Genomic DNA, 25,840 nt, shown 5'->3' with positions numbered 1-25,840 from the left:
CTCAGCACACACTTGAGGAATGTCCATCCTGGGATGAAGAACGTAGTGCTCTCTGCTTAGAGGTCGAGAGAGACCTCTCGCTGCCGACTTCGGTTGCCACCATGGTCTGTCAACCATGATCTCTTGCTGTCGCAAGGAATCGTGAAAGGTCTTCTTCTGCGAGCGTTGCATGTTTACAGAAGGAGAGCACAGAGTAGGACGGAGAGCGAACGGATCCCGTCCGCCGCCAACTAAGCAGGAGGCGCCGAGGTGATGACATCTGACCCAGCGCTACAGCCCTGTGGACGAAGGCCCGAAAGAATATCGCCACGGTCAACCCTACCTGTCGTACAAGGCGACTAATGGGGATCCCATCAGGGTCATAGGATATATATTCGAGGCTGTATGTCCGTTCTAAAATGGGATGAATTGGTGCGCTAATCTTCGCCGCTGTTGTAGACGCCAGCCGGGTTCAATGTACCGACGGATTGTTTACACAGTATACCGCAGAGGTTGTTCCAGTACACATCTGAGGTAATGCCTAATGTAAAAAATACCCCGGAGCCGCCTCTAATGCGTCGATGAAGGCCAACGCGGGGTTTTAGTCGGTACGACGAGGTGCACAGCGTGTTGTCATCCTCGTCATACCCGCCTTGGTTCCTCGGAATTATGCGGGATCTTAACTTTAAGATCCCGCACTTGATCAAATCACTTGATTTCCTCGTAAAAAAGGCATATAGTTTTGCATGATAGCACGTGAGCGCGATGTGATGAAATAATGGCGTGAATGATAATACCTTTTCGTGACTTGCATTTTGAGAACAACTGGGCGGGTGTATTCGCCTTGTAGTTCTGCAACATGATAACAATCGAAAGAGATTGATTGATTTATTTTTTCTTTTTAGACTTCATTGAATCATACGTATATTCTTAGATCCAATTGGCGGCTATGGATATGCTTTTGTAAATTACTGTGATCTGCGTAAATTTATTATTTAAGATACGTAATAAACTGGCTTTTTCTCGGAGTTCCGCCCGCGTTAATTTTTTTTCGGGATGATGGTTCTGATTCCGTTCCGATATATTTTCCTGGGATAGAAAGTAGCCTATGTCTTTCTCAGAGTCAAAAACTATCTCCATACTAAATTTCTCCGAAATCCGCTGGGTACTCTTTGAGTTTTTCGCGTTCAGACAGGTAGACAGATGGGGCGAGGACTTTGTTTTATAATATATTTTTTAGAACTTTTTAAGGGGAAAAATTCCGTCATACATGATTGTTGCATAACTGTAACCGTTTACGCAACACACACAATGGAAGGTCACAAAAGAAATACATTTTCCCCGTTTTTGCAACATTTTAATTGATGGTCATAGCGTGATGTTATATATGCCTTCTTCGATAAATGGGCTACCCAACATTTAAAAGATTTTGAATTAAAAGCAGTAGTTTCTGAGATCAGCGCGTTCGAAGAAACAAGCAAACAAACTCTTCAGCTTTATATAATAGTATAGATTTAGTTGAGTACTTATATGATTAGATTAGTAAAGTATGAATCACTATATATTTTAAGGTTGTGAATATTTGCGCATTTATATATTATTAAAAGTGATTTACTTAATTAATTATAATCATAGGTTTCTGATTGGTGACCCTAATGATATTGTGGAAAGAAAGTGGGTGGTTCTTGGGCTTGATAGTGAAATGACCTTTATAAACAGGTACATTAAGATTATTGATTATAATCAGAAACGCCCAAATAGCCTTCAATAATAGCCTAAAAGGATTATGCATTCAAGGTAAAAATAATAATTATTCATTCGTTGTGTTCAAAAGGAAATTGCCAGACCCAAAAAAATATTTAAAATCCAAAACATAAAATGGATCGTTTGTCAGATAGTATCTATTAGAAAAGTGAATTATAGCGTGGTACCGCAAAATTAAATTAGCTAAGGATATATTATAATTGCCAATTACATTAATTGGTTTTAGAAGTAGTGTATATTATTGGCAAAGGGTCCATACAACCAGATTCCTGTCGGCTTTCCTTTTTGTAAAATGTATGTAGAATATTATTATAATTAGAACGATTCGCAGACCGCATTCATGCATCGCACTCTTAATAAAATAATGACCTATTTCAAAATTGTTAATTTGCGGCAGTCGTCGGAAAACTGTGTTTTGATTGCTACCTTTTTTTTGAAGTTGCTATAAAATTGAGCTTATTAGGTAAATAATGGAACTTACTGCATGAAAAATTGGGAAAAAACTAAAAGGTCGCAAAGAGAAATTGGTTGATTGCCAATTTTGGAATGGGTCATTATTTTATTAAAAGTGCGACATATTAGTACACTACCTACATGTTGTGTCAGGTTCTTTTTCGGAAAATTTCACCACTCGACACTGGTATATAGAAATATTTAGCATTGTTTTTAAATCTTGGCAGTAAGTGTTGAACTGCTGAAAAACTAGAAACTAGTAGAATTGTCGAAATATTTTTAGCTGCGCCACCTCGTCGTTTGTATCATGCTATTCTCCAAGTTCTGTATGCGTTTATGCTACATTCTTTTAAATGTGTCATACAACATGCGTCTTATCGTGAAAAATAAAAACAGTACAATCACGAGAAGAACGTATCGTCACTCGCTTCCTCTGCCAATAACTGCTGACGTCACAAATGTTAAACATGCAACAGCGTAATTCTGTTATGTAACATTTAAGGTAGGTGTAGAATTTTTATATTGCAATTTATTGACAAGACGAACATGCCGCTCGACTGACGGTAAGCGATATGACCGCCTATATAGAACTTTGAATAACAAAGTACTACGTGTCATCACCCTGAGAAATAAAATGTTAAGTCTCATAATGCCTAGTCAATATACGCTGGTTACTGTCCGTAATAACAGTGCATGCCCTGAATAGACGTACCAACTTACACACACAGCCCCACCCACACGATACACATAGGTGTATCGTGATGATAGCATCAGATGTAAGTAGATGAAAGAGCATACCCAAAACTTATTATATAGGCAGAATCCTGGATCCATCAAAAAACCTTGATACCTAATTATTAATTTATTATTTAGTCTTACTCTAACAAACTGACTGCCTACCCTAGATCTCGTAAATATAATGTTATCTAAGACTAATACTGACCAATGAAATTCGTGTACTTACCTCAAAGATTACCAGGATAACGCTTACGTATGACATGAAGAAAACTAGGAAAACCAAGCGCAAAACATCGTGTATAACATTGGACGTTCTATGCGGCATCGGCGTCAGACAATCTATAAGTATTAGGTGTATTAAGTATTGACGTTTAAGTAATTCATAACAATTTAATCATTAAAGTAAATCCAGCAGTGTTATTACACCGGTATGAAATGTTTATTCTTGTTTGATTTCCCAGTGAAGTATTTAAAAAGGATGTTTATGTAAACCTGTTTGTATCATATCTGTTGGTGTCATGCCGGTTTAGTTAATGAACGCAACGGACACAATATCAGTTGAGTAATAGGAAGATTTGTTTACCCTCGATGTTTGTATAATTACCTGATAAGTGTTAGGAAGTGAGTGATTACTAGACAGAATCTGAATCTGTTGACATATTTGTTATTTACTGTTGTAAAATTATAACTGGGTCGTGTTAGTGTAAAAGATAATTTCACTTAGTGATAGGTTATTTTAAGGGACTATAGAAATAAACAACTCATCAGTTTCTGTAATTTGTAACTTTGCTACGTTAATTTTGATAGATGAACTTATTGCTTAATATTTTTTTTTGTTATTGACAAAGATAAAATATTAAATACGTTAATAATTTGAATACGTCTGTAGCTTAAAAATGTAACGCAATTCGGTATGGAAATATTTGGCACCTTGAAAATAGGCATGGAATATAAATATCTGCAAAGGAATAAAACGTAAATTTGCATAAATAGACTTGTTCATAAATATAATAGTCGTGGAATGGCCAAAACTCTACCGTCGAATTAAAGAAAATTTAAGATATATTAGACATCAATTTTATTTTACTCCTTTTCTATATAAAGTTAAACTGTGCTTACATACTTCTCAGCAGTGGTGAAGCGTCCATACAACTCGATTCCTACCGGCTTCCCTTTAAGGTTTATTTTCGTTTATCTTAGTTTTTGTTTTCTATCAAATTGGTAGCGATATGTTAACTAACGCATTTTTTTTTGATTCGGGTTACCTTTTAAAAATTTCACCCTTCGCCACTGTCTCAGTTCGAATAATATTCACAAAGTTTTTTCTCACATATTAATAGGTATATACATTCAGTAATTTAGTTTATAAGTTTTTCTATATAAATTATTTCAAGATGTCCCGATCGTTATAATAACGGATCTCTGTAAGGAATCAAGGAACGCGTAGTCGAATCCTTAAAGTGCTGGGAATTGGAACTAAAATATGAAGCTAACTGTAAATTCTTCATGGCATAGACGATGTTTTTGATAATATATAGGAATCTATACAAATTCTGTTGAGACTTCGTCGTATAGGACTCAGCGCCACGAAAATAGGCTAAGCAGCAAGCGGTGCGGCATGGGGCAGGGTGCGCTATCCATACTGCTCTGTCAGGAATTTCTTCTTTTTCTTGATGTATCTGTCTCTCTCGCTCGCAGTGCCGCTCAGTCCGCAACTTCATAGCGTGGCCCTTAGGGAGACTTTAGAAATCCCTACATTTTCCGTTTCACCAAAAAGACAAGCGATGCAATCACCGACTAAATCTGTTTCATATTAGTTCATGGATGCAAATAAAAATACGATAAACAATAATTACTAAGCAGTTCAAAGCTTCTGTAGGTATATGATTATTTATATCGATGTGATTATCAGTTAAGGATATTGAAAATGTTCCATTTTTATAAAAGTCAATATTACTTTCATTTACAATTGAATATAAACTTTCCTTTACCTTACTTCCGTTTTCTTCATAGTGGATCTTATGATGTCTGAGAAAGTTACGACAGATCAAAGGTATATAGTGTCTAATTCGTCTTTCCTACATCGTTTTCCAAACTTCTTTTATATTTAATTTAAATTCTTCACTTCAGATACTCGAACTCGAAGCTCAGAGAACTAATTGAAAATTGATTGTATTTAAATGTTTTACGTAATTCAATTGTATCAGTGTAAAACGGCATTAACTTATTTTAAGTTATTCTATTGCAATTAGTGCTCTGCACTGATTTTATGTTTAGTGAAGTCGATAAAAAACTACGTCTAAAGACCTGTTGCGGAGGGTCAAGAACGTGTTGCAAGAGATATCTTGAAATTAACCCAATAGAGATATCAGTAAATGGGTTACACGTAAACTACGTCTTATTAAGTGATAATTTAATTTTGATGCCAATGTTGTCATCAGGACAAGGTAGTCATTGTTAACAAAAGCTTCAAAACGACGATGGTAATGAGTCAGAATCGAGTAAAGGGGCAATCCATTGTCTCTGTCTACCCTTAAGGTATAGAGATGTGTTATGTATGTAACGTAATATGGTGAGGCCATTTATAGGCAAATATAGATGAGGGTCCGGTGGTTCCATCCCAGAATTGCTTGGCGTCCACAGCATTTTCAGGCAGTCCACTATGACTATAATTGTTTAAAGCAACCAAATTTAGCTTAGGATAAGGGTCCTCGAGTTTACTAGAGTTATTTTCCAAGGGGAAAACGATTCTAGTTACGCTTATGAAGCCATGATAGCTAGTTCTAGTAAGGAGTGGAACAGTCTACCGAGACGGATGTCCGTAGTTTCAAAACTCCAGGCACCTCTAACTTTTCGAAGTTATGTGTGTATTGTTTTTCAACTATCCTTCGCCTTAACGGTCAAGAAAAACACGTAAGGAAACCTACGTAGGAACCAAAGAATTCTCCAAAAAGAATTTCGAAGGTAGATCCAGTCTGCTAATCCGTACTAGGCCAGCGTGGTGGAGCAATGCTTAAAACCTCTTAGTAGTAGAGGAGGTCCGTACTCAGCAGAGGGTAGTATATAATACAGGGTTTGGTAAAATTGTATTTATTATAATGGTAATAGACTCGTGGAAGAGTCTAGAAAGACTCGTAGTACATCGACAAGGCTCGTTTGCCATATGGAGTCCATTGAAACCTAATCACTATGACGAATTACGATCAACATGACGAAATAAAATTATAATCTTGGAAATTTTATTGGTAAAAGTGATAATAATTTATAATTATCTTTAAGTGCTGTGGCATGTACAGACGCCATAAATTAAGGCCTAAAGAATTGTGTATAGAAGTAACGATAGCTAATCCATATATCTTACTAATATAAATGCGAAGGTTTGTGAAAATGTTTGAAATTTTGTATGTACGTTGGAAGTAAACGCAGTAACAATTGAACGGATTTGGATGAAATTTGACACATGGATTAATACATAGGCTACTTATTATCCCGCTAATGTATTCACATTTATTTTTATCTTCGTTTGAAATAGATGGCACTGGTGTCGTCCAGTGCTTTAGGGTCATTTGTAGGAGGAAACACCTAGCATTAAATAAAATAAGAAATTTATATCTGCATACATCGCCAAGGTAGCAAACATGATATATTTCGAACGTTATGTTCATTTATACAAGGGTGAAGCTGTACAAAAATCCGTGCGTTGACGTCGCATTCAAGGTAAGTCAATGTACTAAATTATTCTCTGGTATTAAATATAACAGATTAACGAGACACTTAACTGACCTTACCTTTGACTGCATTATGTCATTGCAACTGCGATTAATAAGAAACTTTAGAGACCCCACTTTTGGTTGCATCATGCTTTCTATCACGTGTATTATTGGGTCAGGCTAAAAACATAAGTGTGGAAATGCATTTCAATAATCCCCATGATGCGTCATTCAATATTTGTGTTTATTTAAAACCACTTACACGTAAACAACAAACATCACAGCGATAACACCTATCACTGCTTCAAGAATTTTCCAACAGCTCTGTTGATTTTTAATCGATGTTGACAATATCTTCAATATTCATTTTATTAGTTTAATAAATACACGTATCGTTTTGGTAGTTTTGTGGGTTGGACCATTTCACCTTGATGTGGAAAAAGGTGTGTAAATAGTGAAGAGAAGCTTATGAATGTTGTTTGATAGTAAAATGTGGGTGTTAGGTAAAAAGATAGGATGAATATTATATTTCAGCTATCGGCAAGCAGTCCAAAATGATTACGGCGTCTGTGACTTGTATTTATTACTATTCGAAAGAATATAAGTCATTTGATTCTAGAATTATTAAGATAATGTATAGAAACTAATTAATGTTTGTAGGTAAGGTTGCCATTCAGCATCAAACTGTAACTAAAGATATCAGAAAATACGTTGCATTTTCAAATGTTCACATTTCTCGGTTTATTTCAAGTTAGAGATTTTTTAAGTTACTCGCTATTTTTGAAATCGGTTTTAAATCTGGGCGTCTTGGGTTCTTTGTCCACAAAGGTCGTTGATATTCGAGTTTGGAAAACTGTTGTTAAAACACCGAGTTAGATGACAACAACAGTTTTCCTGTCGGTCTCTCGTATGCGCGACTACTTGCAACATGAATGCGGGAGTACTGACTATGACGAGTGCCGAATTTATTGTTTTTGTGAGTGAAGGCCACTTTATTTCTATCGCCCCATATAGGCAGATTTATGTATGTATGTAGGTTTTTAAAATACCTAATAATTTTCCATTCGTTTGTATTATGGAACGCACTAACGTTAAATAAACGAATGATTAATTAAATCGAGTGAGCGTCCCCTGAAATATGCTGCCCCTAAGAGGCTTCCGCCCATAGGCTGCGGTCTATACGGCATATTTACAAATCCAGGACTGACATGACATGACTTCTGCCAAGTAGTAGTGTACGAAAACCGCAATATTGTTTTGAAGGACATTATAACTATTGCAACGGCACTGGTACAGTAACTACTGGGCATTGCGTTCTTAAGTGTACCTACTAGAAATTAATTAAGAGATAAAATAAAAACTCGGAGGAAAATACCAGAAGAGCGTCGATTGATTATACGTGCGCGAATATTTCACAATAAGGATGATTGAGCGTTATCTTTTAGACTTGTCATTCATTGATCATCGACCGCTTTACTGAGAATCAACCCACTGTACGGATTCAATATATTGCTGTAACTAGAAAGTATATACAATTCCTCAAACTAGCCTAGATTACCTAGTTACCATTTCTAGACTTACCTATAGTGACCTCTTAACAGTTAGCTGAACATTGTCCGGTAACGAATACATTTACCCTTAGTAAACAAAATATTAAACTATAGTAAAACTTGCATATTCTAACCATAGTAGTTGAACATTGATTGTCAAACGGTCAGGTACTCTGTTTATACGTGGTTACGTATAAACAGAGTACCTGACCGTCAAATTATTATGTCAAATTATTAGTCACAGTTGTCACTCGCACTAATAATTTGACATCTTTACTGGTTTTGTACAAGTTTTTTTTTTATTTTATTTTTATTTATTTAAGGACCTCCAACAAGGGATACACGACATATAATAAATACAATGTCGTAATATTGGTATAATTAACAATGTGACGTGCCTCTTCAATTATAGGAGACCACAGCATGCAAATTTATATATTAGTACAGGGGCAAAAATAATAATATTGGTTACTAATATTATTTAGTAACCAATATTAGTATTTTATCTTTTTCAAAGTATAATATTTTAGGTTATTTATTCGATTAATACTGAACATTAAGGGGCCGTTGTTTCACCTGTGGCCAAGACTGCTCGAGGCAATTCTCTCCTCATCGAATGTACGTCCACGCACAGGGGGACATTTGTTGCGGCCTAAGGCCACAGTTAAGTGTGTATACTTCATGATTGCCAATTCACATTGAGGCCTATAAGGGTTCTCAAACTTTTCCTGGCCTTCTCCCCTCCTCCCATCCTTAGAGGTTTCTTTATTCTTCCCCCCCCACTACTTTCCCAGCTATCGCCTTCCAACTTTCCTCTAGTGCAGTTGCTAAGCCGGGGGACTCTATTATCCCATTCGTAGCTTTTCGGTGTTGACTGCGGGCTCCGATACCCTCCCAAAAAACTGTATATCCAGTCAAATGTTATGTTATTACACTGGACGAGCGCGCCTTGCTGTTAATTCGCTTACAATGCGCCAGTATAAAAAGACCCTTAACTTTACTTGACCACGGATGAAACAACGGTCCCGAAACCACAGTATAATTTTTTATAGGGGAATTAATAAAATAAAACAATCCATAAAACAATAAAATTTAATAACTGGTATGGTAATTAAATTCATGAAGTGGCAGAATTTCGCATTCCGATTGTGATCAACAATGATTTAGTACAATTTATTTACAAATAGCACGCAAATCCACGGGTATTCGGAATGTAACAACATCACAATCACAGAACATAACTATATTCCTGTGTTTGTGTTCACAACTCACTAAATGCAGTATCTGGTTTAGGGCTGATTTTTCAGTATTAGATTGTTAAATGTTTTCTATCAAATGACTGAATGTACAAGTGAACAAATGAACTATTTTATTCACACAATAAGCATTTTAAAATTTATGTTGTATTTCATCTAACGATTGAAAAATCAACCTTAGCTATAGTTTAAACAGGGTTATTATTGCATTGGCTATCACTTGAAAAATGATTATATAATTATGTACGTACTTAACGAACTCAAACTATAAATGCATTGTTACGCGGGCCAACAACGTAATGCGTGGGCATTAGCGACCTTGCGAGAAGCCGGGTAAAGTTCACTTACAATAAACTTATCTGTTTTGTTCGTATCACAATCGCAAATTGGAAAAAAAAATTACTCACAATAATTACTTCATTACAAACTTTGCTTTAGTTTAAATCAGCATTAAAAATGTGCAAAGGTTACTGGATAATTAGTAAAGGATATAATATAGTAAAGGCATAATGTAGAAAAGATTTTGTTGGTAGGATATATTTTATATCCGCCCGTATAGCGACCAATATGCATAAGGTGTTAAAACCGCCATAGTGGCCCACGCAAGTGTCGCGTTCCGGGATCAGCCTGTGTATATCCGATTCCAATGTCCGATTTCTCGTCAGTCACCTTCTATTGGACCCCACTCCACTTACCATCAGGTGCAGTGGCGTCCCTTTGCCGCGCACATATATAAAAAATGCAATGTTTGGCAATGGAGATTGCATTTTACACGTAACAAGTTTCAGAATACGTTTGAAATTATATAACCATGTAGAAAAGTTATTATAGAATTCACTATAAATGTTATCTATTACATTATTATAAATATATTTTAAAGTAACATTATTAACAAGTAAGTACTTTTTAAGTATTACGTGAAATCACATTTGCTCTTATCCAGTAAGAGATTCTATACATATTCAAATTCTTATTTTATTAATATTTTACTGATAACACTTACGTATGAACATTTTATTAAATTTTGTAAATTAAGGGCACTTTGATTCGTTGCGTGGAAGCACCTTATTACTTTAATTTCTAATTTCGCTGTAAATTTCTAATTTTAGAACTAAAGCGCTGTCATGTTTAGACAATTAGTAAACTTCATACAGCTACTGTTAATTTCTTATTATAATTAAGTGCAGTGCATACAATCGTATATATACTTAGCTGAAAGCAGTTACCCGCATAAGTAGCTAAACAAATTCAAATCTTCATATTATTGCCTATACCCTTTTGTGTACCGATATCCTTTTCGCATAAATTTGAAATAAAGTTTTTTTTTTTTCAGGCAATTTAAATGATTGATTCAATTAAACTGAACGTCTATAGGCGATTTGAAGTTTTGAATTTGTTCAGCTACTTTTGTGTGTGTACTTTCAACACATTAGAATATTCGATATAAAAGGATTATGAGACTGCTTGATTTTATGTAAGAGTAAACTATGAATTCGCAGGAAAATGTGCATTATATAAGTAATCATACAAAATAATTTGCACTTGTTTGCAACTGAAAAATTACATCATTTAAATTAATAAGCTTAGAAGCTAGTCTTTGTACTTAAACGTTTTAAAATACCTTCAACTAATTCTATTATCGTAGCTTAATATCTTTACAAACATGTAACAATCTTATAAAAAATATTCAAATTAACCCATTATGCGGACGTCGATTACTTCCTGTTCAACTATATTTGTATTCTGTGGGCTCATTATATTAAAATATATTATTGCAACTGTGTTGCTACTGAAGTATTACATAACGACGATGTTAAAAAAATACAGAAACCAAGTTGTTTTAATTTTAATATCGTATTTGATACTTAGTGTCTGTTTGAAACAAGCACCAATATTACATATGTAGAGGTTTTTAAAAGCCTAAAAGTAACTGAGGCTTGAATCTTATCTGTTGTTTATCTAAAGATGAAGTACTTTGTAAATCCGATATAGGATATAAATTCTGTAGTGATTGACGTACAAATATTATTTCTAAAGATATATTAACGTATAAGTATTCTTGATTAAGTCGTTTCGCGCGGTTAATTCTATTTCCTTTAGTTAGTAATATGAAATGTTTTAATGATTTTATAAATTTACAATCTTCATGAAATTATCAAAGACGCCCAGGCTTATTAAAAAAAAGTAAAATTATACCATTCACATCACCATTTTTTTTGATAACCCAATATATTACGTCTTAACAATGTGAAACTTTTGAAGCCTAATTAATACGTTGTTTGCTTAACAACTAAACTTACCACCATTATAATTTTTTAAAGAATACGTTTTAATTAGTTAATATAAATACGGAAATTCTCATTCGAGCATAGAACTTAATAAATATAAAATCTAACGCTTTGGAACTGTATGCGGTATGTTACATATTAAGATTATTAGTATGGGAAAATGAATGTCCTCAAATAAAATAGAATTTCAGAGAATTTATAAAAACGTAATGGAAAAAAATATATTTTTAGGCAAATTTTTAACCCTTTCTGTGACGCTGTCATACTGTCGTATTAAAATTGTTCCCAAATGATGTATTACATTTCATAGCGACAAAATCTTTTTTAATAATTGTGGACCGACAAACACAACGTTCACATAACTATTATATAATATATAATTATTTGGCGGACGAAATATAGTGGCGCATAGAAAGGGTTATTCAGGTTAAAATGCCGAGATGAATTACTATGAACTACATGCATACATTTTCTCATTCCAAATTCAATTCACGACAACCAGTGCCAAGAAGTTTGAGTACATTAAGAAGAGTGTTATAAACGTACTATAATAGTTGTTGTGTATGCATATATATCAATATAAAGATAGAAGAGAGCGGTTCTTACAATAAATTCAATATTCGTGAAACGCGATTTATCTAAGTTTAGCGATATTCTCATAACTTGTAATTCTCCCTCCAATATCAAACGGAATGTCAGCAAAAATGTAAGGACGGAAAAATTAAGTAGGTGAAATTTATTTCACGCATTCAAGAGTAAAGCTGTATCAAAATACTTCGTATAAAATGTTTTCTATTATTTATAAAAACATTTCCCGCGTGAATGAGTCTGTCACAAAGTTATTTTTACTCTAGCCATTTGATCTTCATCTTTTTCGTAAACAACTTTTTTGTTTTTATACAATTTATCCTGTATGGCGGCAAATGATTGACCCTTTGTTTCCGGAAGCAATACTAAAATGAATATCACACCAGCGATGGACAGAGCGCTGAAACCCCAAAACGCGACGTAGTGTCCCAAGTTATCGGCAACTACTTGATACAGTTTAGTTACTGCAAATGTGAACAAAGCCACAAATATTTGTATCACGCACGTGGCTTTCGACTTGATATTCGTAGGGAATATCTCCGATGTTATAGCGAAAGGCACTGTTGCTAATCCTATAGTATACGAAAATATAAATATAGGTATCACAACAATAGGAATGAATTTTATGCTTACAATATATTCACTGTCTAAATGTTTCATATAGAAATAAGCACCTATTATTACATTGGCTAGGCCAACTCCGCAAGAGGATATTAGCAGTAAAGGTTTACGTCCTAATCTATCAACTAGTTGTGAAGATATCGCAGATGTTAGTAGCTGTACTGTCCCAAACAGTATGCACGACTCTTTCTCCCCCAAACCACCTTCGGCGGCACTAAATATTTCTTGGGCGTACGATATGATAGCAGTGCTGCCGCAGAACTGCTGTGTAAAGTATATACCCATTAATATGATCAGTCCTCTTTTATTCCCTCCGACTGCTATTAAGTCTTTCCATCTACTTTTCTCCTTCATATTTTCTGATACTAAATTCACCATACTTTCTAATTCTTCTCTAGCGTATTTCTTGCCGCGTAGTTTCTTCAACGACGCTTCGGCTTCCTCTTTTTGGCCAGACTTGATGTAATAATACGGTGACTCTGGCATTGTGCTGAACGTCACCACAAACAGGATCGGTATCGCGATGTTGAAACTAGCGAGCCCCAACATCGACACGTAAGGCCCGATGCAATACTGCGACAAGATTCCTAACTGAAACGTAAATAAGAATGAAAAATTATTAAAATTGCTGTTTTCTTCGACTTTAAGATTCGAAATCACTTTAAAATAAATGTAACAGTTAATTTTACTAATGTTTTCAATCATTTAGATTAAACCACGACAAGTAAATAATAATATAAATTATGTGCAATTACAAAATTGTAACTGTAAGTATAATATAAGTGTTCATTTTAAAAATACATCAACGATCGGTAAATTAAAATAACATTCGTATGTAAGTGGAAATAAGAGTTTTATAGAAATTCGTTCCGAAGTGACATAAGCTTGTCTCGTTTTGCGACGAAGACTAAAATAGAACTTGGCGAAAAATACGTTGTTCGTAAGCGTTATTGATATATCTATTCGAGTTTCTTTTATTCAATCCATCTTATACTTAAAGTACGGCAACCGCGGTATAAAAATAAATTAGCATATTATAGAATTGCATCATTTGGACGTGTCTAATTCCTTCCATCTATTGATATTCAAACACACCTGACATTCATTTGGTGGGACTTGTTTCAATATGAGTTGTAAATTTCATAATGGTCACATTATACTAGAACTTTATCGAATAACACGTGATCAAAACATGTGAAACAACTAACTTTGTAATCAGCTCGTCGTTCACCAAAATAAATTAGAACATTCTCGTAATTTGGTAAGTCTCGTAAGTCACATTTCGCATAATATGTTGATTGACCTGATTTTTATAGTCAATAATGTCAGCCAATAAACTATAAGAGAAGGTAGTAGATGCATATTATTATCAAAGCCGACCGTTTGGATATAAAATTCAACATCCTCTCTATGTATTCTTCCGTCTTCAGTTGGAATATGGGTCGAGCAAATTAATATTGGGTTTTCCTGCTCAGTAGCAGTTCAGAGTCTGGAATTTGTGTCCGATATGGAGACATACTCACATCCTATCACATCATGGGACGGAACACACATATACACCAACGAAAAATGGGTGCCTGGTTTGCACTTCCGTCTAACCCTTCGTGGATAAAGGCATGATATGAGTTTGTTTATTTAAAATTCTACCCGTCAATTTAATGCGTTTGATCTAAACGTTAAACTCGTCTAGAAGAGTTATATAAGACTGACCTTTGACATCACTGTGATAAGAGTAGCCATGGCACCTCTTACTTCGTCAGAGGCAATTTCTCCAAGGTACATTGGCGCTGTAGTGTAGGCTATCCCATACCCTAGTCCGGAGATCAGCCGTGAAGCGTAAATGGTCGGGACATTCCCGGCAAGCATCACCAGTATCCAGCCTATGATATATGGAACTGACGCCAACAGAAGGGTCTTCTTTCTTCCGATCCTATCTGCGAGGTATGAGGCGGGGATTGGGCTGGCCGCTGAAAAACACATGTGTATTGTTTTAATAACCATAACATATCGTGGAAAACGAAAATAAGGAATAATGACCGTTGCCATTTGGAACGCAGATGTAGAGAGAGGGAAGCAGAGAAATCGGGAGGGAGAGAGGGAAAGAGGAAGAGAAAGAATGTCTCTAATACAACGTAGTGTTTGAATATTAACAAAAACCTTTACTTTTTTTGTACACAATACCTTATCTTACATCAAAATAAATATAGGGAAAATATATCTGCTTATTATAATTCTCATTAAAGGCCATGACATAAATTGAAAGAGAAATAGGTACAAAAAAGTACCGTTCTTTACTAAAGCCTACATTTTTATAGCAAAAGAATTGACTTGTATCCATTGAAATAAATCTTAGGATTGTTGTACCATTATAAATTGTTAGCCTAGTTACGGTACGGTGCAATGATATTAATTAATTTTGTAAATTTTATAACTTGTTAAGGCTAAACACTGTATAAGTGATATTTAGGAAATAATTTCGTTAGTTTCACGGTGGTAACTATGGCAGTATTTTATAAAGTATATAAGTAGTGTCTATTTGTAGAAGCGAAACTATTGTAAAGACTTTTCCAACTGATATTACATTCTTTTAAGTATTTTTTTCTATGACGCGACGTCTAAGAATTATTATAACTAATGGCGGATATTAATTAGGTATTATAATTACGTGACATAAACAATTAACCACTAGTAATTGAAAAACAATAAAATTATTTAATTTTTAAATATACCTAAAACCTACTATTTAATGTATAAACTATGTTTTCGCAATGGAATTAATTTTACGATATTAATATAATGAACTTGTACCACAATAGGTCCGGCTTAATATTATTTTGCCAATAAAAATCTGGTGAGCGGTGTCACTTTATCACTTGAATCTTGCGTCATATTTATGAACTAGCTTTTGCTCGCAACTCTGTCCGCGTGAATGAGTTTTTCCAGGACAATAACTCGTTAAATACCTTCCCAAGATAAAAAGTACTCTGTGCCCTTCCGAAGGTCTCAAATTATCCCTATACCAAATTTTATCGAAATCGGTTCAGTGGTTTAGGTATGACAGCGCAATAGATAGTGTTATTTTTGCATTTTGATATAAATATGCATTTAAATTTACAATAGAATAAATAGCGATTAGATAAAATATTATGTTTGCGCGAATGTTAGATATCGAAAAAAAACTAGTTTCCGGAGTTTATCACGGGGCGGATGGTTAAAGTGCGCCCCGTGACCATGAAACTGCAGTATTCACAACATCGGGAGAAATTAAAATAATAAAACATGACATAATTCGATAACTAATGTAATTTTAAATCGAAATATTAAATAGTTAATTCCAATTTTAGAATGTTTATAATTTTACTCATGTCTGTTATCAAAATACCAATCATGAACATCCTTCATTACCTGAACAAAGGATCATAATAGAAGTGATCCATGAGCCTTGGTCCGCTGATGTCACTATTGGTGAATCTTTTCCTCTTAGAATGGGCAGGGTGGGTGACGTCCATCCTACCGTGGTGCCGGCCGCCGCCGTGATCAAGGTAGCTGAAAATCAATAAATATATACATTAGAGCCATTTAATAATTACAATATCACATGATCGAGTTTGCACGGAACCCTCGCTTTGCATGTAGATTGCTTTAATTCATAGTACATAGTAATGAAAGAGAAGCCATTTAGAAGCACCATTTGTTTATAAATTATCGTTTTAAAATTCAATGCACTGGCGGCGTATTGTTGATTCACCAGCGAGACACTACGTGAATGATTTATAACTGGATTTAAATTGGAACTGTTTTTTTGTCTTGTTCAATTGACGACGGACATATCGAAATGCCAGACACGGTTAAAAGAATGCAAAATGCTGTATGGTGATGTAAAATATTTTTACATCACCATACAGCATAAACATTTTTATGCATTACTTTCATTTGTATTAATAATTTCCGTTAGGGTAGTATTCACGTGATTAGTCGACGTCTTTAATAAGAAACATTGTAGAAGTTAAAATATTCAAAAAGACCTACATTTGTTTTGAAATTATTCGTAATTTATTGCATTTTCTGGCCCGTTTCTCGTGCGTCGTAAATGTATGGAATGAACACTCAAGGCTGTTGCTCTGCTCACGGGAGGGCCTTAAATCCATTCCACGGTTTACTTGTATTAAGCATCCAACCAATTTAATCAATTTTCGCGTTAATAATAATAGTAGTAACTAGTAGACTTCAATTAATTTACGGTAGAAAATTTTAGTCTCATGACTCATCCCTAATACTTCGTTCTCTGCGATTTTGAGCATAGTTATTGCTGGCGTAGTAAAGTTGATATATTTCGACGAATGTTACCATTCGGCATACTTGCTGTACCTATGATGTAATATCTACTGAAATACAACAACTATATTGTGGAATAGTTAATAACCTGATTTGTTTTTTTCCGAACCCTGATGTCTCTTCAAAAATAAAAAAACTAAAAATCTCTAGTTGATAATCCTGTAGGTTTATTATGATTAAATCAATTAATGTTGCTATTTTAAAAACTCCAACAGTATTTTGTTTCACATTGCTTTTGAACTTTTATATGAACTTTAGGAGACTTGATTCCCAAATTTTTTGAATATTCATCGAAGTTTGCGATTGAAATGGACCACATCGTGGATATCAGAGTAGAATATGAATACCGAGAACTAATTTGTATTGACTTCCAAGTATCAATGGTAATCTAAAAGGAAATTGTCTATAGTGGAAATTGAAAAATTTCTCCATAGTGGAATCGATTTTCTCCAAAATGCTAAGTTATCATAATAAAGACCAAAGTGACCTGTGGTTAATGATGTTACTGGTTTATTTTAGCGCCAGTGGTGAATTAAAAGCATATTCAGTTCCTGTCGTGGAATAGGGTTACTTACTCTGACATTTTTCGGTCGATTTTCGCTCAAGGGACAAATTGAGTACAAACTGACATCAGTGGTAAAAAATATGTCAACAGTTCGAACTTCACATGAAAGCTTATTCGGTGGATTTGGATATTATTCTTGAAGTAGATTAATTAAATTACAACATAAGTGACTGTATTATTTTACGTGTACTTCGCAGCTTAAGGTGCAACTTCACTGATGTTACAATGATCATCTCACTCATTCATTGAAAATTCGACAAGATTTGGTTTACTTTATGTGAATATTAAATACGTTATAATAAAATTACTTTTGACAGAATTCCTCGATAACAATTTTATATTAAGGAGAATTCAAAATGTTGAGAAACACAACAGTACGTCATAGCGGTATTCCATTAGAACTAAAAATATTTTTCCGATAAAAATCATGAAAGTGATGAAAGCGGTTCCTCGAATACTGGTAGGCGTTTAAGAGCACATAGAAAGACGATATTTGCTGTAGGCTCGAATATTTGCGCGGAGCAAACACTAGGAGAGCCTATACAGAACTCAGACAGGATCGTGACCCACATATCTAAGATAACATCGGTAGTGCAAAAAGAAATATTACTAAATATGTTTGTCATCTCACGTGCGTGCTGGTACGTGTATTCTCGATAGATAAATGAACCGGAGACTCGTGCCGTATCTTGAAGATTAAATGGCTTTGAAAATACATCAACGTTTTTTGATACAGTGACTGATTGGTTTTCCTTATTTGAATTATTAACTATATACTTTTATTATAAAGTCGTCGTTATTATTAAATTGTTTTCAGTGATATACTTTTATAATCATGTCCGTAATTAACGTAATTTTAGAATAGTTATATATGTTTATGTTAGAAAAGCTCCAGAAGTAACCAATTCGTGAGCAATGTTAAATAGCATTTTACATCTATTGACGGTCATTGAGTTGATAAATTGTCCCCCTAAAATATTCCATACCATCATTCTAAAGCACAATGACTACTGAAATATAATAGATGACTAATACTTCCTGTTTGAATATGAACCGCATTTTAATGAAATATGGTTTAAAGTAACTTTAACAATATTGTCACAAGAAAAATGGTTCTGTCGTATTACACGGAAGTGACTATACAGTTTTCGTCCAAGCGTGAACAAATAATTATGCGAAGACGAACGGACCGCTACAGTAGAGTAGGTACAGATTTTAAAGGTCACAATGTTGATATAATCACTCACGTGTTCATTCCGTGGGGGTAGGCAGACACTATTATTACATGTCATCGTAAAATACATCTTTTGCCCCTACAACATTCATATTTCATACACCTCTCTTCTTTATGGAGATAATTTATTTTATTAAAAATATTATGATCTTATATTACGTAGTAAACTTTCAAGTTTTACTAAAACCGAGGAAAGAACAATAATAGGTTCAGTTGCTATTTATTGAAAATGTGCCTTTGATGCTTAAACTTCAAGTGTAAATAATTATAATTAATGAAATAGAATAATAGGTAATCATTGTCTGTAATCGGAGTGTGTTTGAATTGTTTATTGTTTAGTTATATTAAACATTTTCTTATCTGGTATTAAGTTAAGTAGGGAATTTCCGCAAAGAGCCGTTTACGATAAACATGTAAACTTCCTAATGCATTTTATTAGGACGTAAACCCCAGAACTACAATTTTATGTAGCAACATTTTTATATCAAGCCAGCAAAGGAAAAATTTGGGTCACTTGATGGTAAATGATTGAGACGACCTTCCCACATTTACAGTGCAGGAGGTATTGGAGGTTCGGAGTCAATTTATATAAAATAGAACGGGAATTTGGGTATTTTTGGACTTCTGGAAATAAAAATAGAGGAATAATAGTCTATGCTGCCGAGTATTAAATTGGTAATTTGTTGAAAGTTATTGAATCACTTGTTAATATTTGTTTATCATAAGTGAAAACATTATTTCTAAAGAGACTCGTAATTTGATACAAGAGTATTAAAAAGTATGATTAAGGAAGTTAAAACATTAAATATTTATATTTTACCTCACTGATTTATGCACATGCATTTATTACGGGTTTCTGATGTGTTGCATTTTATCCAAAGGGAGAAAGAAACTTGATAAATTGGAAAGGTAAAATTGGGTAACCGAATATATTGTATATTTGAGTTGTTTATTCAAACAACACAAATTTATTGATCGTAAGCCAAAATCGCGATCCCATCCGGTATGAGAGACATTGTGATCACTCAAACGTGTAATGCTAATACGCCATGCATGTTGCTAACTGAAATACGACCTTAATACATTATTAGTTTATGGTTGCGGCTCTACCAAAAAAAAACTCGATAATGGGACTTCTTGTCGACATCACATAGAACTTTTGGTGCTTGGCTTGCCCGACTAGTTAAATACATGGACATATTGTAAAAAGGTTATACAATTATACTCTAGGTAGGTACCTGATGGTAGGTTATTATTTTTTGCCTGACGCTCAAAATGGACATAAAATTAAGTTTTACGTATTTTAAGCCCTAAAGTAAGGATTTAGATATTTTTTGCGACTCGTCAGTGGTCAGCAATTTAATTTTAAATATTTCGCTCAAAAATTTGTTTGTGCTGTCTTTTAACGAGCCGCGTAAAAAATACTCAATGACTCGGTACTTCGGACTACCTCGGTCGCACAGTTATATTGCGTGGCGACTATAACTCTGATCTCTCTCAGATTTAAATCCTGGATAAGGAAAAGTGGTATACGCTTTGTTCTGATATTTACATTTATAGGACAGAATACACATAGCAAAAGGTGCGCTAGTTCTACCTCTGCTTACCCCTTCGTGTATAAAAGGCGTAAGTTCTTTTGTTTCTAAAAATTACGTATTAAAAATCTGACACCTCTCATTTACTCTAGTTCGAGGTCTCTTCTGTTAGCCCTAATGAACCGCCGTGACTGGAACGTCAGCTTTTTCCCGGGGAAATCCATTATCCACCCTCGTTTGACAGAGCTAATAGCTGGATCCACGACAAAGAGCCGCGTGACGTTGTTATACTCATCACTAAATAACACTTTATTTTTATACTGATAAGGTGGAAAAAACGAGTTTTTTGTGAGCGGCTAATATAGTTATTGTTCCTTGAGGGTGATGTTTTCTTAGTATTTGTTTATATTTTCCTTTTGCAAACATGTAGTCGCACATTATCATCATTTATGTAAACTGGTTAAGAAGTAAAACAATGTTTTGTTTATTTATCAGAGTGAGCAAATTATGATTTAGCCCGACAGTAAATAGAAAAAAAGCATTATTTGATCACATTGTCTTTTCTTCTGTAATTAATATTTTTATAACACTTGTGCATAATTATAAGTTTAGTAATGCCATAAAGTTTTAAAACCTGGGTCTTGTATAAACCACGGAACGCGTCGCTAAGTATAATTGGCAAATGACTTGCAGTTCAAGTACGTTTGAATTATAAAATAGAAGCAGGAAAATTTGATTACAAAATTGTAAATTTATACACACATTAACGAAGCTATCATCATTGTAAGAAATGATATGAACAATCACAATTACATTTATAATTTTTTTACTAATATTTAAATAATTTTTATGATTGTATGGCACTTGTCTCACCACCAAAGATAAACGAGCAGCGAGTAAAACTAGAAAATAGAATCAAGTTAGCGTCGAGAAGCAAATGTACAGTTCCTATGGTTTTGTCGCTCGGTTATAGCAAGTGTACACTATGGAAGTGTGACGGGCAATTTCTCGCACTGTAGTAGAGAATGACCGCTGGGAGTCTCTCGGCGAGTGTTTTGATTCAGAAGCGAGCATTGCTCAGCGACTATTATCTTTGACAGCTGTTGTCACTGCGACAAACAAGTGGAGAGAGTTCTCGCTGACAATGTGAACGGTCAGCGATCAACTATTTATATATGTCTCTTTTACTTATACAAGTTCTTCATCTTCTGGAGTGCGAAAATAGTGGATAGTAAGTCGCATTGTTGCAGGCAGCGAGATAAGTGCTTAAACGATTAAAAAATTCAAAGGGCAATGGACATTGAGTTATTTCTACGTTTTCCTGTGAGTTTACCGCTTTAAGTCCTTGCGCAAAAATTTATTTGACATTCACTTTCTTAGTACACGATAAGAAACACTAGGACACATGAACTTTTATCTCCTATTCAACTCAATACATTCAAATCAAACTTATCGTATTTTAGATAATACAAAAGAATTTGAAGTTGTTGCCATTTGAAACCTTCAAGTTGTGTCCGGGGATAGATCCCTTATCGCTGTGATACTTGCAGTACTCATGTTTTAAAATAAATGCTCATGACATGTAGGATGTATGCGATAATGTTTCTGAAAACTCTTGGCCATGAGATTTAGCTGTATTTTCTTAGAAGAAACTCTTAGTACAAAGAGCTATCTTATAACATGACGAGTTTTTTTTTCAAAGGCTGACAGTGTTACGTACTACCAGCTATGTCGTGTATGTCTGTCGCGCCATAATAGAGAAGGCAAACCTATTGCCATGATTCAGCCACAGATAGGTAGTCTGACTGCTGACCTGAAAAACCTAATATCTATTTACGCTATCAAAAAATCGAACCCGTTACCACATTAACAAAACAACTACACTGATGAGGCACATACACAAAACGAATCAACATGTTTGTTTTCGCATTGTTTTAATATCTTACACTGATTGTTTAAGTTTACAAATACTTTCATTTATTATGTTTACTAATGCAATGACATCTCAACGAGTATTAGTGTATTTTTTATGAATAAAACAGTTTAACCGTTTATCGTATCGGGCATTTCGCCTTTATTGGTCTTTTGACACGGTCGTGTGCAACACAGTTGCGGTTAACGATAAATTGCATTCTATCGCTTATTCCTACCGCAATGTTTGTTATTTTCCAACAAATTTAATGTAGTTTATCTGGGGATTAGCTGGAGGCAGTTTGTTGCGGCCTGGGCTGAGCATGTGAATGGCCATAATATAGATTACTAAAGTTTAAATAGTCGTAGCTTATTGTAATTATAAATGTTTATTAATATTTTTTATACAGCAGTAAGTAAGTAACAGTAGTAAGTATTTTTTATACAGTAACGATTCAAACAATGCCTTTTTTTACAGCAACCTCTACACTTCGTATTGAATACTATATTTTGCTGGTGGTACTATATATCTTATATCCGCCCCGTTAGCGACCACCAACAAATAGTGTTACCCGCCGTAGTGGTCCACGTAAGTTTGTCGTGTTTTGGTATCAGCTTATGTATATCGGGTTCCAACAGGCCGGCATAATTGTATCTGCCAAGGGGAAAACAATTTTCGTCAACTGACATTCTATTGGATCTCACTCCACTTACCAACAGCATCAACTTGCCGTGCACTTATAAAAAAAACTTCAATGAAATGAAATAAATAAAATAATTTATTTATTTTAACCTATAAAATGTTATACATTATTTAGATACTGTCGATATTAACTCTACCACCAGTTCGGAAAGCAGTTCTCACCAGAGAATACAATGATATGCTTATAAATAGCCGCTATTGCAAGAATGATTAACGTCAAGTTAGCGAGAAAGTGTTGATTTACTTATATTGAAAATGATTCAGTCATATCAATAAAGGAGACAAGAGATAAATAGAAGGTCACGGATTACGCGAAGGCCACAATTAGTAGATGCTATTTATCTTTATGTAAATTTAAACAGGTTTAAATCCAGAATACTATTTAAAAGATAATGGAAATAAATGAAAACAAGTAACCTTTTCTAGTCATAAATAATTTATTTGAAAATAATAATAATAATAAGAAATGGTCGTATCAATAATAATTATTGGAAGATCCGTCAGAAAACCAGATTATTATATAGTTCTACGGATTAACAAGCCAAAATGTCAAAGGACTGGGCGTCTCCTTCGAAATACTGATTAATCTCTTAAGATTACGAAGTTGTAGTTATTATACTATATTGATAAAAAAGATTTTGGTCTGAGTAGAAACGGTGTGCCAAAGGCGGCAAGGTAATACACCAAATGAAATTGTGTTCCGGTGTCGTATGGCATATAAAGGTAGGCTAAGGTCCCTATCCAAATAGTAAAGTCAAAGCTAGTTAAGAATGATCCATTAAAATGCTATGACACGTTATATTTCAAAAGTGACATCATATTTTACGTAAACATTCTCACATAAACTTTGACTCACTTATTCAAATTTAGATTTGAACTTATATAAAACATCAAACTCTTGGAAATGTCTGTCAGCCATTTGGTTAGAAATAAATTGTGATAAAGTTTTTAATATAATTTACAACAAGTTAAAATGATATGTGCTAATGAAATCAACACCTATGCTAGACGCATGTACTGTAGACCTCGACCTGCTTTTAATTATGAACACTTATTCAAGTGTAATAAACTTTTTGTTCTGTAGATAGACCTAACGATATTAGGTTAACTCCTTGTTGAATCTAATAAAATGCAGGTCTTTTTGAATGGAATAAAGATACCAAGTGGTGCAACAGGCATTATTTCTAGAGACAAAAAGTTTTGCACAAAGACCAGACGTAGGTTGAAGTAACTGATCGACCGAAAAGAAAGGACGATGGCTACACATAGATACAAATAATACTTATAATGGGCAAAAATAAAAAAATTGAAATGCATGTCATCTTTATATTATTTTTTCATTTCTTCTGAACTGCACTGATATGACGAATTCCAATAAAAATTCCTGATCGAGAAAGTATCCTAAATTATTTTCGGGATTTTGACATTGATTATAATCGCTAAAGAGAATACTACTCCTGTGTTTATTCACCAATTTGTATTAAAAGGTTAGTTTAGCGCTCGATAATCCGAAGATCTGCATAATGAAGGTCAAAGGCAACTAGTTAGAAGTAGGAAACTCACTGACTAGTTTTAACATAATTTCACCATTGTAGATAATTTTATTATTATAGATAATAAAGGTCTGATTGTCCTCACAAGGAAATCGAGTGAACGGCATTAATTCCTATTATTTTCCGTATAACGCAAACTATGAACTATAGTATAGGATATAGTATGTAGATTTCCATAGAATTACGAAACTTTCAATATTACTTTTAGCGACATGGTAGGACAGAATAGCAGGTTAAATGAATTTAACGATTATATTATTTATTGATGTGATATAGTTTATTTGAAAATTAATGAATTAAGCAATTTAGCTTTTTTAATTGAATCTATTGCATTTTAAACACGTGATGACATACATAACTGCTCTCAGGTATATAGTTTAGGAATAATAGCCAAAAGACGATTAGAAATAATTTTTTTTTTAATCCTGTGAATATTTTACAAAACAGTCGTTATTGATCCGATGATGACTGCAGAAGTATTAGTAGACATTAAGAGAAAAACAATTTGTTTAGATATTCGTTATGATAATTATTAAAATGACTATAAGATTTAACAGAAAAAAGCTCGCCGCAAATTTCTGAAAAGCAAAAAAAACACCCTTCAATCTTAAGTAATCCCTTAATAACCTAATTTGACCAATTTAGAGTCAGTGCTCAGTCATTGACTTTATTAAACTGCAATTACGACTTAAAACTGGTTAGATTAGATTAGAGGCTTAGTTAAGATTGTAAAGGATGATTTTATTATTCGCTTTTCAACATTTTCGAGTTTGTTAAATAGTGATAGATTAAACCAATATGCTTGGATTATTGTTCGCTTTATTTTATTTGAAATTAAGTTGAGTTTAGAGGTGATTATTCAAATACTAGATATATGTTATCCATCAAATAGATCTAGAGATTTTTTTAAAGTAATAATTTTATTTATGCCCTCTTAATTTTTAATTTAGATCGATAGGTTTTATTTTTTGATGTATTTATACTACGAATATTTTTTTTCAAGTTTGTGAAATCACGTCTAACCCGCACGTTACGAATGAAGCTAATTTGAAATGGG

The 25,840-nt window shown here is 34.0% G+C and overlaps 1 protein-coding gene across 1 annotated transcript in view; it reads right to left on the bottom strand.

Moving 5' to 3' along the window:
• Window positions 1–10,472: 10,472 nt before the first annotated feature.
• The window catches only part of LOC115444960 (facilitated trehalose transporter Tret1), a 28,845-nt gene continuing 13,477 nt past the window's right edge, over window positions 10,473–25,840 (bottom strand). The window contains exons 2-4 of the mRNA XM_030170974.2: window positions 16,353–16,493; window positions 14,658–14,914; window positions 10,473–13,538 (exon numbers count right to left, since the gene is read on the bottom strand). Of these exons, the coding sequence (XP_030026834.2) occupies window positions 12,570–13,538; window positions 14,658–14,914; window positions 16,353–16,493 (1,367 nt within the window). The 3' untranslated portion in view covers window positions 10,473–12,569. The remainder of the gene's footprint in view (window positions 13,539–14,657; window positions 14,915–16,352; window positions 16,494–25,840) is intronic.

The sequence above is a fragment of the Manduca sexta genome, chromosome 25, assembly GCF_014839805.1.
Source record: "Manduca sexta isolate Smith_Timp_Sample1 chromosome 25, JHU_Msex_v1.0, whole genome shotgun sequence".
Taxonomy (NCBI): domain Eukaryota; kingdom Metazoa; phylum Arthropoda; class Insecta; order Lepidoptera; family Sphingidae; genus Manduca; species Manduca sexta.
Note: the sequence above shows the minus strand (reverse complement) of the source record. Positions and strands in the feature narration are given on the sequence as shown.